Here is a 15,799-nt window from a genome sequence, read left to right as displayed (position 1 = left end):
TGGAAATGGAGTTCGTAACTTCGGTGAAACCACCCGCTTTCCAAACCGTTTGCTGGGAATTTATCCAGGCCCAGTCTGTCTTTTTAATGAAGGAGAAGCCAATGTTTTTGAATGCTTTGTCGTAATTCTGACACAGACTCGTGCCCAGGCTTTTGCACTCCCTTTTCCTGTAGGCCGCCTGCAGATGCCTGCGTGACCGCCAGTCCCAGGGCAGGGCAAACCCCCTGAGCATCAGAGGCGATGCAGCCCGGAGAAACGAGCTCTCCAGAAGGCGCTGCTCTGGCTATCTGTGCTGGAAGGAATCCCCCTGCCCTCACTGAGATCACTAACCACCCTTTTCTCTCCCCTCATTACCTCATCAAAATAGATATTGCACGATTCTTCGTTGTCCTGCATCTATTGTGATTCTGCCCCGGTGGTCTCTTTTCCATCTGGAAGGGCAGAACCATGGCTGTGTATACCTGGAAGCATCCCCTGGAGATTCCTCCACCATCTGAAGAGAACTGGCAAAAGGAAGACGAAGAAGATTTCTTCCTGCAGGATCCGGAACGAAAGCGTGATGCGTTGCCTCAGCCCTTCAGGATGATCAACAAACTGGTGATGCTGGTTTTTGAGAATGCTATGGAAATCATTGAAAGAAGGGAGGTGCTCCGAGAAGAGCAAAAGCTAAAGGTTCAGCCCACAGAATGCTTTCCTACAGCAGAATTCCAGGTACAGAGCAGTGTTATTTGCCATGCTTTGAAAGGCTGCAGCTTCCAAGCTTGTATAACAGGTTCCGCTTGCCACCCACTTATCTCACCTCTCCAAAGGAAGAGAAGCAAGGATTAAACAGCCCTAAATTCACCTTCTGCTTCTCAGGCTGGCTCCACCTTGTTTGCCAAGGAGAAGGTAGTTAGTCTGTAGCATGTAAATGGGCAAACTCCGGGCAGTGTTATGTGAATACCCCAGTAGGAGTGTTGTGAGCTGAAGGGCAGCGCTGCCTTCCCCATGGTTACACGGCGGTATCCAGCAGGATATACTGGTGTCTGCTGGTGTTCTGATATTGCCCAGAGGAGCTCAGCATCCCGTGCAGCTCTGTGTTAGCAGCAGAAGGGCTGAGTGCTACTGAGTTCTTGGCCTTTAAAGCCCCTTCTGCTTATCGGAAGGAGAAAGGTGGGAGCAAACGTTCTCATTCCCAATGCAGAACAATCCCCGTGACAGAGACGAGACCCTCTCCCCTGCTATTCTAGTGGATGCTCATGCAAAAAATTGTCCCTTGTAGAATAAATTGGCGTTTTCTGTTGGTGAAAGGCCGGGAGTATATCGCTAGTACAGCTGCTGTATCCCTCACAGGGAGAGTGGTTGGGTACATGAATCTTTTCCCTTTCTTGGTAGGTATCTGGAAGAGCCAATTGCCTTGCGGTGTCTGGAAAATACGTCTTTGTCGGTCTGTCCGTGAGTCTGGCTGCCTTCACGGTGTGTGACTGTAAGGAAGTGTGCACCTGGGATGCAGTCAAGACAGAGATTTGTGCCATCCATGCTTCAGATCTGGGGGATGAGCTCCACGTCCTGCTTGCTGTGGATGAAATGGGTTGGTGTGACATTTCCATCTCCCGCCCCGGGGCTGGCTGCACTCTGGAGTTGAAGGGTTGGCAGCTGCGCTGTGGGAGAGTGCTAAATCGGGAGGAATGTAAACATGGCTGACAGGTTTCCTAGAAAGCCCTGCAAAAGGTGTTCAACAACAGGCTGTAGGCTGACAGAGTGGCTTGAGGGCCTTGTGCTCAGTAGAGGGTGTGGGTTTGGTGTCCTGTTTGGCGCAACAGAGGCAGGTGCAAAGCTGAGAGTGAAGTGCAGTAAATTTTAGGAACACCTTGGAGCAGACAGAAAGAACCATTGCTAGGTATGACCTCCTGCCCATGCTTTGTTTCGGCACATGTAACTGTGCAGCCCTGTGGTAATAGGGTAGTTTGTTGATTCTTCTGAAACCTATCGATTCTGGTGGAGATACTTTTCAGAGTGGCTTACCCATCTCTGTGAGCAATCGGGTGTTTGCTGGTGGTGGCATAAGGAACCCAACAACAGTTTAGTGCAGGAAGCAGTGGGATATTCGTGCATGAACCCAGGAAAAAATGTAGTCCCATTCACTTTGTTGCACATGTCCTGACAGCCACGTCCCAAAAGAATGGTTACCAGCTGCTCGCTTTTCTCCTCCTCCTCCCATAACTTCCGTATTTTTATTCCAGGGCTTGTCTGGCTCTTCTGCTTTCACCAGGAGAGCTTTCTACTCATTAAAATCCTAAATGAAATGGTAAGTACTGAGTTAATTCCATAGACACTGGGCGAAGGGTGGTGAGTAATCAACCATAAGGAGTACTAATTGCCCTCAGGAGTTTCTGTCGTGAGCAACAGCACTACAAGAGTGCTGCCTGATGTTTATTCCTTATTGTTCTTCCAACAATCTGAGATCTGTGTAAGGCCATGGAGCTCTCTGAATGGCTAATCTTGTTTTGATGCCAGCTCGTTTTTCTTTGGCAGGATGATATCAGCAAGCGAAGTACTTGTGTGGAGGTGGTGCTGTCCCCAGGAGGTGATTACGCAGGAGTCCTGCTGCAAGGCAAGTGCAGGAACATGGTGTTTTGGGTGATGGCTGTTGTGTTCTAGCAGAGGGACCAGCAGCAATGGTGTTGGTAAAATGCTCAAAGTGTTCTGGGTTTCCAGGGATCCTGTTCCTCATCCTCCCAGTCCCTCCTCCAGCTGAGAGAGCTGCACTCTATCCTCTCCAGAAGGCCTGGTGTGGATCAGGATTGATCCCACAGTGAGCTGTCTGGAACTGGTCAGTGCAGTTCCCAGCTCCCAGAAGGCTCAGTTAAAGCACTCAGTTTCCCACTTCTCTCCAGAAGTGCCAAAACCAGTCCTTCCTCTGGTTTGCTGTGGCTGGAAATAGGTATACCTGAAGAATTTTCCCAGCAGACATAAGCCGGACAGCACAGAGACAGTCTCTGAAAACACTACCACAAACTCCTTCCTACAACATTCTTCTGCTTCATGGCAGCTGCCTTTGTCAACCCATTTCCTGCTAGCAGGTTTTCTGAACCCCTCTTTGGCAGAACCTGCCTGGGCACATGCAGAGAATGAGACATGCAGCATTCACTGAGAACCAGCCTGAGACCATGTCTCACTTTCTACTCCATCTCAGGGGCTACAGGAAAAATTCTTTGACTGAGTCACCTCACGGAATTTGTTTGGTAGATATTGGACCTCGAGGACTTGAGCTGGAGGCTGAGATGTCAGTCTCAGTCAAGGATTTGAAGCCTTAAGTGGGAGGAGAGGTGGGCTGCATGTTTCAAAAAATATCCAGATCTTGGTTTTGGGATGTAAGATAACAGAGGCTGCTTGCTTGAAAGACCTTTTCGCCTCATTTCCAATTGCTCAACATGGTTACCCAATGCAGACAGCACAAAAGCTTGGCTGGACATCTACCAATTGCCTAAGGATTCCTGGCTGAAGGAGATGGAAAAGAACCCAGGAGCTGCAGGAGGGCCGGCTTGCAGGGAGAGAAGGTCAAGCTGGACATCTGCAGTACGAAACAGTTCCATCTCCTTCTGTGCTCTTTTCTTTTATACCCTTTTGCCTACACGTCTTTCCCCAAGCCTTCCTCCTGCAGGCAGTGACAGCAAGACGCAGGCTGAACAAGCCTGTTGGCCCAGGGGGATGGCGTGTGTGTACAGCTGCTATGGTTGCCCATCCCACATTTCACAAGGCCTTCTTGTTGTTGGGACATGTTTACTCTCCCCAGACAGGCTTTCCACCAAGGTTCCCTTGGTTCCAGGGCTTGCATTCCGGCTGCCCCTCCCTGGAATTGGCAGCTCCTTTCCCAGCAGCATTGTCCTGTTTGAGGAGGCCTCGTGTAAGGGTATTCCCACAGGGCTTCTCCCTTACGTTACTGGGGGAAGGTGAAGGAGTGGGAATCAGGCCTGATACCTCCACTTGGGAGTGTGGTCCTGAACCAGGGTTGGTGAGTTAGGCTACCTACCAAAGGAGCCTGGTGGGGTTGTGGCTGAACAGGGCAGAGTCTCTGCCTGTTTGCAGTAACCAGTGCCATCTCTGTTTCTTTGGCAGAAAAGTCTGGAGCTGCACAGAAATGGTTCTGCAGAGATGGTAACTGCCTCAAGGAACGTCCTGAGCCATGGGGTGTCCCGAGTTATGGGGAATTTTATATGCTGAGTCAATACTTAAAAACTCTCCTGCACCGCTTTCACCCTCCTAGATTTCACCTTCTCAACATACAGGCACCTTCTGCCCAGCACCTCCAGTTAATCCTCATAACTCTTCTTCAGCAGAGACTTTCCTGGCCGTTTAAGAGGACTGTCTTCAGGGCAAACGTTCCCCTTAACTTGGCCAAGCCAAAAGCAAACACCCAGGCATTCCCTCTTTGCTGATTCTGAGTAAACTACCCAAGTTCTGTCTCTTCCTTCTCAGACATGGTTGATTATTTAGCCAGATCTGTTCTGTTTGGCCAGGGGTCAGTGTGTGTGTGTGGTGGTGGTGGGGACAGTGATAGTCTCCTGTTAGGATTTTCCATTCCAGGCCAAGCACATATGTGACCTCCCCCAGTCCTGGGCTCTCTGAAGTAAAATCTGGTTCCTATATTCAGCAGCACTCTGCAACATTTAGTCCTGTTTAGTTGGTTTTTTTTAAATTTTTTTCTTTTTTGCTTCCTTCCAGCCCCCCACCCCAGCCTTGCTGTGCCCCACCCAGGAGGTGGAGGTTATTCAGCCCACAAGGACAGAAGGGGTCTGGGCAGGACAGCCTTTGTGTTGTTGAGAAAGTAGTGAGCTCCCTCAAGCTTCTGTGTTTTGGGCTGAAGAATGAGCCTAAAACTGGTGTCTCCTAGGCAGTGTCAGCCAAGATTCGCACACGCTGTAGGAAGCACTTGATTCCCATGAGGAGGTGAAAACTCATGGCATAGGGCTCAATGTGGTTCTCAGGCTGATATTTTTCTGTTGCAGACAGAAACTGCAAACAAAGCTGATGCAAAGCTGAGTCTCCCAGTGCTGATGCTGAAAGTGAAGCCACCCAAACCCATTACAGGTCGGGATTGATGCTGCACTTGCAACATGCAGCCTCCTTCAGGTAGCAAAGGAATTACAGCCCTTATGGCTACAGAACAGGTCAGAAAGTTTCAGTTAAGTGCTCCCTGGTCCCTTGCTGGCCTGGCTTTGTAGCTACGTGTAATCCTGTAGTGGAAGTTGCTTCTTACTCGACCACCTCACATGTCACCTTTGTTAGCACAAATTACTTCAGTCTGTCTCAAAGTGGGCGTCATACATCCTTGGCTTCGTTGTCCCCAGAGGAGGAGGAGGCTGTTTCCTAGATCCTAGCAAGCTGACAGCACCCCTAGTTCACCACTCGGAGTCCTGGATTCATTAGAAAAATGCTGAGGATGGGGCAGGAGCAGAACTTGTGCTGGGATACTGTCAGGGAAAATGCCACAGAAAGGCAAGGTGAGACAGGCCCTAGTCCCTGCCTCCAAATACTGGAAAATGGTCTAGTGACATGGAAAGTCCCACAGAATGTATTCTTAATGTTGAGATACCAGGAGGATGCAGTGTGTCTCTCTTCAAGATAATGCCACCCTGAAGGAGGGATGGTCAAAGTGCCTCTGAGCACTCCATGGTGTCTGCTCCTCCAGGGCTGTGCCTTTTCCCTTTGTGTTCCCAATCCAGGCAGTAGTTTTAAAAGCCCTTTGGATGCCTTGAAGAAAGTGGATGATGGCAGCATGCTTGGCTTGGGGTACAATCACCTCATCAAGGACTCCCAGTGGGAGCAGCAGGAAGCAATCTTCCGCAGCGCTTATGGGGAGTGTCTGGAGGCTGAGGATGAGAGAGAGGGCAAGCAGGAGATCCCCAGGTGAGTGGGAGCACCAGCCAGGGTTTCAGACCGTGAGACATCAACACAGGGCCCTCTTCAAGTGTGGATGGAAGCCTGTGTCTTAGCTTTGCCTCTTTCATCTCAAGGCTTCAGGGCAGGGGCTAGAGCCGTCCCAGGTCTTGTCACAGTGCTGCCTACTTATCAAAGTCTTTCTTTTACATATATTTCTTACTTCCTTTTTTTTCAGACATGCTACTTTTCATTTCCTTCTGCCTAGCCAGATTCTGCAGGTGGGACCTGAAATCAAAGTACAGCCAGGTAATCCAAATCAGCAAAAAGCTGTTAACCTATGAAGCATGTCACTGCATGTCATTGAGCTCCAGTTAGAGCTTGATGGCTCTGGCTTGGATTCACTATATAAATTCCATCTCCAAGGGCAATAAGCCTGGATAAAATTGTCAGCCCTAGGACTTATAAATCAGTCACTGGCGTGGAATCAAACAAACTTAGCTTCATAGTTAAAAAAAACAACAGAACCCCACAACTCCACCCCCCACCTCCCAAAAAAAAAACCAAGAACAAACCCAAACTAAATCAACAAAACCCAAAACACCAAAAAAGATGAGGGAGTGTTTAGGCAAGGTACAAATAACAGACAAGGGGGAGAGTTTGTTGTGGTTTAGTTTCTGTGTGAGCGGAGTTTCTATAAGACCCATCAGAGAAACCATGAGAGCTCTAATGAGAGATTTCTAATGGTGTTTTGGTGTCCTGGATTATTCCTTTCTTTGCCTTCAATCTCCTTCTCCCTTTTGTTGTCCCCTCCTCTGTGCCAGATGTTCCAGCTGGCATCAGTGTGCACTGGGATGGAAGCCACAATCTCTGCTTCTCAATCTCCTTCTCCCTTTTGTTGTCCCCTCCTCTGTGCCAGATGTTCCAGCTGGCTTCGGGGTCCACTGGGATGAAAGCCACAATCTCTGCTTCTACTTACTTAACCGTCCACTCAAGGAGAAAGTGGGTAAGAAAGTCTTGCTTTCTTGATTAGAGCACTCTGTGGGGAGTGGGAGTGTTCAGTGGTCAGTGGCTATCATTCAGTCAGATCTTTGGGATTCGGGGAAATGAGGAATGGGGAGGAGAGCTGCCTCACACCTTGCAGGTTAGACTGGCATTTAGATTGTGGGGTTCCGTGTTGCACAGGCTGGCAGTATTTTGAGTGAAGCCACTTTGGCCGGAGACCACAGAATGGTGCCTGTTTTATTGGCAAACTGGATGCTAGTACCATGAGAGAAAATGCTCTGTACCTTCTGACAGTTGTCACTTCATATCTTTATGTTTAGACCCTGATCTGAAACCTGATGTTGTGTGGCCATGTGCAGCTCCGATCGCATGCTCGGCTGTCAGCTCCTGCTCCAGGTACCTGGCACTGGCATGTGAGGATGCAGCAATCACTGTCTGGGACACACACCTAGGTGAGCTTGCCCTTTGGGGCTGTGTGTTGGGATCACAGTGGAGAAATTGCTCCCTTCCCTCAGAGTTTGAGGCTCTGGCTTGGTGTGACGGGACTGGCAGTGAGTTTACAAGGAAATCTGAAAATTGTTTGAACTCACTTGTTCATTGGGTGTTGTCAATGGAGTTGACAGGAGTTGTCAATGCATTGTGACTGCCCTGGCCCTTGCAGAACCATTCCTGTCCACGGCAATGCAGGGGCTGTGAACTGCTGCAGTGAGGACTGACCAGCTTGCCCCAAGGCTGCGAGGCAGTGACCGTCACTGCTTTGCCAGTGCACCCTCAGATCATCAGAGGCTGTTGTGGCATCACAGTCCAGGCTGTCAGCAGTGCTAGTGATCATCCTGCTGTGATGCTGGGCTGCTTCTGGCAGAACAACCTTCTTCTGCCATCAGGGTTGTTCTGGTGGCTGCTGCCTCTGAGCAGGCCACAGGCTGAGCTAAGCTCTCCTTGAATAAAGACATTTTTCTTCCTAAATGGCTGTCTTTTTCTCTTTTTTTTTTTCTTTTCCCCCTGCTTCTCTAGGACACCCACTGTCTGTGACTGCCATTCTAGAGGAACGTCTCATCCATAGTGTTCATTTCCTGCAGAGTTCAGCAGCTGCCAGCGATGAGACACCTTGTCCTGGCATGGATTCTGCCTGTCCCATCGTGCAGCTTCTAGTGCTCTGTACCGACAGCTCTTTCTATTTGCTGAAAGCACCCCAGGCTGGGAAGTCCAGCATCACGCTCCTGGCAGAGAGGTGAGGTAGACTCTGATAGACCTCACTTGTCTGCCAAAGAAACCACTAGTATAGTGGTCAGGCCCAACAGGGAGACCCAGACTTCTGTGGAGCTGAGAACTTCCTACTGCTTTTACCCAGATAGCTCTGCCATGCTGCTGTCAGCAGCAAGTGTGGTTTTGCTGGGAGTCAGTTCCAGTGCTAAAATCCAGCGGTTATACCAGAATTAGGGGTGTTTATGCATCAGAACACAACTGCTTGTAGCACTGCTCCAGGGCTGGTGTTCAACTAGCTGGGTCTCGGCCAGGTACCAGGAATTTTTTCTTCTCTTTTCTGCCCTTGCCAGAATAACTTCCCCTGGAAGTCATCACAAGCATTTCTTGCCAGCTTTCTATCGATTTTATATTCACTTATCCCCTTGATTTGAGGAGAAGGTCAACTTTGAGGAAGCTGCTTCTCTGAAGGCTATGGTTTCATGCCTCCAGGGCAGGCAGGGGATTAGTATCTCCAACTGTATTTTCTAGACAGGTTTGCAGAGGGATGGGCCGCGGTAATTCCCGCCCAGGAGAAGGCACTCTTTGTCTCCCTAGGAGGAGGACTTGGCTGGAGCTTTGTGCCAGCCTGTGTAGCACAAAGTGCCATTGTCTTTATCACAGCCTCAGTGTGTGCCAGGTACATGAAACAGTGACATAAGCCTGGTTCTGTTTTACAGGCCCGAGGATCCAAACCTTGCTGTCAGCGCAGTGGTACCTGTCCTGGCATTCCCCAGTGCAGTGAGTATTACTGCCAGCTCCCTTAACTGGGTGAGAATACAGGTCCCTCCGGCCTAAGATTCTGTTTCCAGTGATGGCTGTAACTGGGTGCCTAGAAGATAAAGAACAGAGTAATCAGACAGAGTACTGCCCTCACATCCTTTCCCAGCCTTCAGCTATTTTTAGCACGGGGACTTCCTGCACCAGTTACAAGTCTATATGTAGCCGGTCATTCTCAAAGGATTTCTCCTCCACGATCTTGGTATCCTCTTGCACCCATGTCCTCTAACTGACCGCTGAGGTGGGGGGCACTGGAGGCCCTCTGCGCATGGACAGCTCCACCTGCGAAGGTGAGAGGGTTCAGCCATGAAGGGTCAGCCATCAGGGTCAAATAAGAGAAGGCATCATGGTGAGGAGAAGTTACAAGTACAAGTCCATTCAGCCCATTCAAGTGGTCTCAGAAGGTTTTCAGGCTTGGGGAGAATAGGACTAAAAGCTGCTTGCCAGAGCCAGCCATGCATTTCTAACCCGCCCTGCTGCCCTTTTCCAACCCCAGCTTGCAGCAGTACCAGTCCAAGTTCCCTGCATGGCTTGTACTTGATCTGCTGTGGCCATATGACTACGGGGCAGGCAAAGAAAGCAGCATCAGAGCTGGGGATGTGAAGTCCTGAATGTCGTTCCCTGTCCTTTCCAGCAAATGCTTTTTGCTGGTTTTACGTCTATTTCTAAGTGTTGACTTGCTGTTTCAGGCCCTGGTTTTCTCCTGGGATGGCACAGTGTCCCTCATGAACGCTTCCACCTCGCAGTTTGTTTACTGCTTCAGTACTCCGCCTTCTCACACTGTAGCATCCCCCTGGCAGCCAGTGTTCATAGTGGATCACGTGAATTGGCGCTTGCTGCTTCGAGGTGGGTGGAGTGGTCTTAGATACGTGGTCACTGGGTGCGTTCAGCTGTGCACTGATCCTTGATAGTTCTTATTGGATGAGCCCTGCTGCAATAGCCCACTGTTCTTGTTTCTGTCTAGGAGATAAGCAGGAGCAGGCAGATGCGTTGGCACAGAGCACCGTCTTCCTTTTTGACTTCAACTCCTACTCACTGCATGAGGCTTTCCCAAAGGAACCAGATTTACCTCTCCAATCCTTTCAGAACCTGCCGTGGATGGAGAGATGTAACATTTTCTTACGTGATAGGTAAGTGCACCTGTGTTATTGTAAGCTATGATGTTGCTCAGGTCCATGCAGGGTCTCATCCTGGAGTTTCTGGGTTCTGCGTGCTGTGACAGATTTATGCCTGGGTAAGGTTGATGTTCAGGTAGCTGGTTTCCTGACAGTCACACAGAACCTCTCTCTCTCCCTTCTGTCCTTCCTAGAACAACTTAGCAGCTGTAAGTCAGGATGCCTGGGGCAGGCTTCTTATTCCAGGTAGAAAAGGCTTGCTAGTTCTACTGTGCTTTTGAGCAACACAGATTGTGCAAACTTGTCAGGGAATATGAGCCTCACTTAAGTGTCGGCGTCTTCCTTTTGACTCCACAGCCAGGCAGAGCTGGGATCTCTTTGTACCTTGCTCCTCCTTTCCAATCCTAGGTTAATTCGATGTTTAAGTAGATTGGTGTTGGAGGTTCCTGGGTTTTAGCGTGTCCCCAGCACCCTCAGGCCGAGGTTGCAGTCAGTTTAGCCGATGCATTGAGTTCATGCCGTCACTAGATGGCAATGTGACATCTCTTATTGGCGAACTTGTTCCTGAGTTGCTTTTGGGACCCTGCAGCCAGATCTGCGTCCATGACATTCTGTTTGTACTTGTCACTATGCCTTAATTCTCCAATTCGAAATGGAACAGGAAGGTGCAGGTATGACCGTATGGCTGCACAACACATATTAGCTGGTAGCCTAATTCCAGGTCTCCAGGTCTCCTCTGGGTGTTGTCTGGCTAGTTAAGTGCAGAAAAGTTTCATCCTATGCTACCAGCTGCCAGTTCTGTCCCTCATTCTCATAAAGCTGGAGAGATTTTTGTCTGCCTTATACCAGAAAAATTGGGGAGGTATCACCTCCAGGGTGACACCTTGCTCCTTGGGTACTCAGAGCTGAAGGCAGGGCAGAGCACATACAACTGCGGTGAGACCTGTGTGTACAGAGGCTAACAGGCAAAGAGATGTGGAGGACATTGTTGTCGAGAGCAGTGAACTCGAGTTCTGAGTGGCAGGAGGCAATCACTGCAGTTTTTTGGACACACGAAGTCTCAAATGCTTAATTTGTAGTGAGCCCCAGGGACTCTTAGGAGAACCAGGCTAAGGGTGTACGAGCACCGGGGGAATGGCAGGGACTTTTAACCACTCTTTTCTTCCCTCGTTAGGCAACAGAGCCTGCTGGGACTCGGTGAGCGGTTGCCCGAGTACTGGAGTCAGCTGCAGGCACGAGCAGCTGCCATGGACAAGGAGAGAGAGAAAGTGAAGGGACAGAAGAAGCCGTAGTCAGCCTGGTATCCTGAGGGCTGGGCTCTGCACTATCACAGTCCTGCAGACCCATCCATGATCCAGCATGGACGTTTTGACAGCAGTTCTAGTTGAATCTATCCTGCTGTTCTCCAGCCTGGGGCAGTTTGTCGTTGAAATAGCTGCTTGCCTGCCAAGGCTCAGCCACAAGAACCTGTGCCCTGCCTCTCTCCTTACCTGACCCTCAGCCTGTTCCAGCAGGGTTCAGCCCCTCCTCATCAGAGACAAACACTACTGATGGGAGGATCTTGGGGTGGGAAAGGCCTCTCACTGAGGTGGCAGGTCCAAGACCTCTGTGGTTCAACTAAGTATTTGTGCTGGATCCCTGACTCCTTGCAGAGACCTGGAGCATCAGAACAATATGGTGTGTTACAATGTCCTTCCTTAATAAAGCCTTTTCTCCAGTAAAAGTCTCTTGCTCTTCTTGGACTGTCATTTTATCAGACTCTGATGTTCTGTCCTTCTGTTGCTTCCAGTAAAAGTCTCTTGCTCTTCTTGGACTGCCATTTTATCAGACTCTGACGTTCTCTCCTTCTGTTGCTGGGGCTCACCAATGTGTTCCATCTTCTGCTCTGACCCAGCTGTGTAGGCAGCAGCATCCTCGTGCTTACAAGAGACCCGGTCTTTTCAAACCAGCAGCAAATCAGCCACGAAGGTGGCATCCCCAGAGCATAGCATCACCAAGGAGCAGTGCCATGTGGAGTGTGCCAGGCCTGACCGAGGCTGTTGGGCAGTCTAGTTGTTTCTTTTGACTTCAAAGCAGGCCGTTTTGGGAATTGACTGCCTAGGAACTGCAGCCTGGAAATTTGCAGACAAGCTCTCTGAGTCAGGCTAGATCTGGTGTTAAAGCCAAGATTTGGTGTCACGGAGGAGCAGGACAGAATCTGGGGGGTTCTGAGAAGCCAGAGCTGTGCTGAGCCAAAGACAGTCCAGGAGTACAGCCAGCAGGTTGGTCAAAGGCCATAAAAATCTGCAGCATCCCTCCTACAGGCAACACAGGACAAAGAACCAACAGAGACAATGCAAGGCCGAGCACCCACATATTTGTTTCTTCCTCCAGAAGTGTATTAAGTTAGTAGCTTGCCCTGTATACTTGACAAATGGGGCAAAAATGTTTGCAGGCTCCCTGGTCAGTCTCTCACTTGTCAGTATTTTCAGGTTTGTAGCCTTGTGGGAGACTGGCAGCATCTAGACGTTATCTGCAGAGTCTGACTGCTCAGTCGAGGGCTGTCAGCCCACCTGCATTTTGCTCTAGGCATCTTTGTTGCTGATCAGGTAGTCAGGGGTCCTCTGGGCCGGCGAACCAAACTATCCGTTCTCAAGCGTAGCAAACATAAACCTTCTTGATCACAAAAACCACAAGAAAGCCTCTGTCTTCTTACAGCTGATGGTGCTCGCAGGGTGGCTGCCTAACCCTGGAAGAATGTGACAAACCTGCCAGCAGCCTCTCCAATCTGTGCACGGGGGTGAGCTGTGCTTTTCCCCGGTCTCCCTCCAGTGACTCCCCAAAGGTTCAGCACAGCACCAGCGCAGGGTGCCAGGGGTCCAGCGCAGACCGAGCTATGCAGGCACTCTCATGCCGAGATCCCATTTCAGTTTTTCGCAGCAAGTTGTCTTGGTTTGGACTGAGTTTTGATGAGAGGTCTCTGCTTGTCCTCTGGAAATAAAGTCATCCAGCCTGTTGCGGAGCAGGAAAGGGGAGAAGCATTCCACTCGTCCCACAGTCTCAGATGCCTGGTTTTGCTCTGGAGAAGGACAAACTCTTTGAATTAAATCTTCCTGTTTGCTACCTTTGTGAAGGGCTTTGAGGACCATAGTAAAGCCTTTTTTGTGCTGTCATTTTCCATCTGCCACAGATTACAGCTTTACGGCTCATCTGATTGTTACGGGTATTGGTACTGGGTTGTGTGAGCACTTGCCATCTGCTCCAGTGCAAAGTCAAGCGGGTTTAGCTCGAACCACCTTCAGCGCCTGTTTAAACTGAGCCACCTTGTTCAGCACTGAAGGAACAAGGAACAATCCTTGATCCTTTCTTCTGCTCTTGCTGTCATGGCAGTAACAACTTAATTATTTCGATTCTGTGGTACTTTAAGAAACAATGGACCTTCTGCTGCATCTGGCTCCTCAGGGCAGGAATTCCTGTTCCTGCATTGCTTCCCATGCTGCAGAGATCCAGCACAACTAACATGTTGCCTCTCGAACAGCACTGGGTCTAGTTCTCGTTATTTGTGCAAATGTAAAGGGCTTGGGGATCTGTGCCCTTAATCCCACCCCATCTGCTTTCCATCCAGAAGAGAAGCAGAGCTTGCCTGGCATCAGAAGAGCAAAGACAGGATCTGCTAAACAGTTGGATGTTCTGTGCATCCACCAGTGTGCGTGTACTCGTCTCTAGATGTGCTTGTTTGTTTGCAGTTTGAATTTGCTCTAAAACTCTAATCATGTGCTTGGCCAAGATAACCAGGAGCTGGCAGCCTCCGCAGAGAGAGGAAAACAACAAGCAGCTGCAGGAGGCTGATGAAGAGCCTTTGTTTTAACTCATGACTTCAGCAGGGGCCCATTTGTTTCCTGCCTCTTCGAAGGGATACAGAAAAATCGATGTGATCAGTGTGTTCACAAGTGCACTGGTGATAGAGCTGTGTGTTGAGCTCCACAGCACGTTCCGGACAGGACCAGAGGCACCTGATTGCTTAGGTGATGCCCTTGCCAGCTATCCTCCCCTTCCTGGATGCTCCGTGAGCCCTAGGCAGCTGTAGGTCTGAGCCAATTTGAGCTACTCTGCTGCTGGAAACCCCAGAAAGGCCTTGAGAGGTGTCACAAAAATCACCATCAAAGATGAAACACTCAGAGGTCTGTCTGGGCCAACCCCCAGCTCAGTGCCAAGCTCAGGGAACTCAGAGGTGCTCCCTGGGTATAACAGGAGCAATTTGGCTCTGTATTTTGAAAAAGTAAATTAAAAGTAAAAAAAAATCAGTTGGTGGATTGGGGCTTGTGAGAGGAAGGAAGAGGAGCTCCGATCCACAGAGAGGCGCTCGAGCAGCGTCCTTCCAGCGGAGCCAGGTTACTGCCCAGCCATGCAGAGATGATGTCTGTGGGAGAGGAGGCTGCTCTTTAATCTCACTAAATTATCTGCTGTTCTCTGCAAGAAGCCAAATGTCATCTTACTTCTTTGCATACTTGCTTGTGCTGTGGAAGTAGAGGAAATCAGAGGCTGATCTGATAAGATTCCCCCACTCCTGAGGACCAGTAAAGGTTTGGGCTGTTTGCGTACTCCACGTCTGTGCTGTTGGAAGGAGTGTGGTCCTCAGAAAGCTGAAGCACCGTGTGCTCTGGGAGCTGCACTCCTTGCACACGCGTTGCCAGCTTTAATGCAGCTTCCCAGATACCCCGTAGTGTGTCACCACATACAACCTACAGCCATCCTGAGGAGGAATCTGCAGAGCCCTTTGTGTCCTATCTGGGGCAAATAATGTCCCCACTGGGTACTGTGGGATGTGCAGTGGTGCCTAGGGCAGAGCTGTCCCAGCAAGCGCTTGCTCTGTTTGCTTTGGAAGTAGGGGCAGCACAAGGTCAACCTTCCTTCTCTGCTCTACAAATTGGTGTCTAGATACAGGTGAACGAGGTACCACATCCCATTCCTAATTGCTCAGATAGCTCTTGTTGTCCAAACCAGTGTCGCCTCATTAACTCTGATGCCAGTTCCCTGGAGCAGGGTATAGTTTCTCATCTTCCTTTGAGTCCAGGCTATAGCTGTCAAGTTGTGCTGCTCAGCCAAGCTATGCGGATTAACTCTTTTCATCTTCCCTAATGCACTGTGCCAGACATCTCAGCCTGGTTTAATTTGGGGCTTCTGCAAGCCCTTTCCAGCTTGCACCATCTCTGTTCCAGTGTTTCTGGTACTGCTCTGTCTGGGACCTGGTACAGTATTTGTGCGTGGTCTCACACGGGGCATGCAGAGCCAGGTTCTGCCGTCCTTCATACCTGATTTAGCAGGAGCATTGGCTGGGATGAGAAATGAGCCATCTTTTTGAGGCCAAAATACAGGAGGAAGTTGGCTGAGCCTAGCTGAGGGTGCGAGAGAGAGAAGAGATTTGCATGATGACGAGGGTGTTGCCGTGTCTGCCTATCGCCCCGTGGATTTACAGGCTCTTTATGCGGCTGAAGACAGGCAGGGCTCGTGCTGTGATGAACTCGCACCCTATGTCAGCCAAGTGCCGGGGCCAGGCTGTAGGACAGCAGACTGGTTGTGTAGTAGGGGAGGGTTTGCCACCGCAAGAGCCAGGTCCGCGTGTGGCACATCTCTGTGGAGCGCCACGTGTGGGCTCGGCCCCGGGAAAGTCCAAGCTTGAAGAGAAGGGGAAGGCGAGTGGCTCGCTGCAGGGCTGCCAATTAGGCAGGAGGGAAATATACAGTATCCGAATGGCAAATTGGGGCCTGGGCTGCCAAGCGGGAAACACTCTGACCGCCTCGAGCGCGTCAGTCTGAACA

The 15,799-nt window shown here is 50.1% G+C and overlaps 1 protein-coding gene across 1 annotated transcript; it reads left to right on the top strand.

Annotated features, from left to right (window-relative positions):
- The first annotated feature begins 447 nt into the window (after positions 1–447).
- On the top strand, positions 448–11,293 carry WDR93 (WD repeat domain 93). Its single transcript, XM_010140936.1, has 15 exons — positions 448–711; positions 1,375–1,570; positions 2,223–2,287; positions 2,515–2,593; positions 3,431–3,568; positions 4,993–5,070; positions 5,706–5,889; positions 6,098–6,168; positions 6,779–6,865; positions 7,185–7,316; positions 7,879–8,095; positions 8,787–8,847; positions 9,576–9,732; positions 9,851–10,016; positions 11,176–11,293. Exons 1-15 carry the CDS (start codon positions 448–450, stop codon positions 11,291–11,293), a joined length of 2,013 nt encoding a protein of 670 aa, XP_010139238.1.
- Positions 11,294–15,799: the final 4,506 nt, after the last annotated feature.

This window comes from Buceros rhinoceros, unplaced genomic scaffold (assembly GCF_000710305.1).
Source record: "Buceros rhinoceros silvestris isolate BGI_N320 unplaced genomic scaffold, ASM71030v1 scaffold3248, whole genome shotgun sequence".
Classification (NCBI taxonomy): Eukaryota; Metazoa; Chordata; class Aves; order Bucerotiformes; family Bucerotidae; genus Buceros; species Buceros rhinoceros.
The sequence above is the reverse complement of the archived record's forward strand: the minus strand, read 5'-3'. Positions and strand labels throughout refer to the sequence as shown.

What these genes read in the sequence shown, in the direction of transcription:
- WDR93 (XM_010140936.1), top strand. Translation starts at nt 448, where the DNA reads ATGGCTGTGTATACCTGGAAGCATCCCCTGGAGATTCCTCCACCATCT. An exon ending in GACATCTGCAGTACGAAACA is followed by an intron (nt 3,569 to 4,992) that starts GTTCCATCTCCT and finishes TGTTGCAGACAG; the next exon opens with AAACTGCAAACAAAGCTGAT. An exon ending in TGTCTGGGACACACACCTAG is followed by an intron (nt 7,317 to 7,878) that starts GTGAGCTTGCCC and finishes CTGCTTCTCTAG; the next exon opens with GACACCCACTGTCTGTGACT.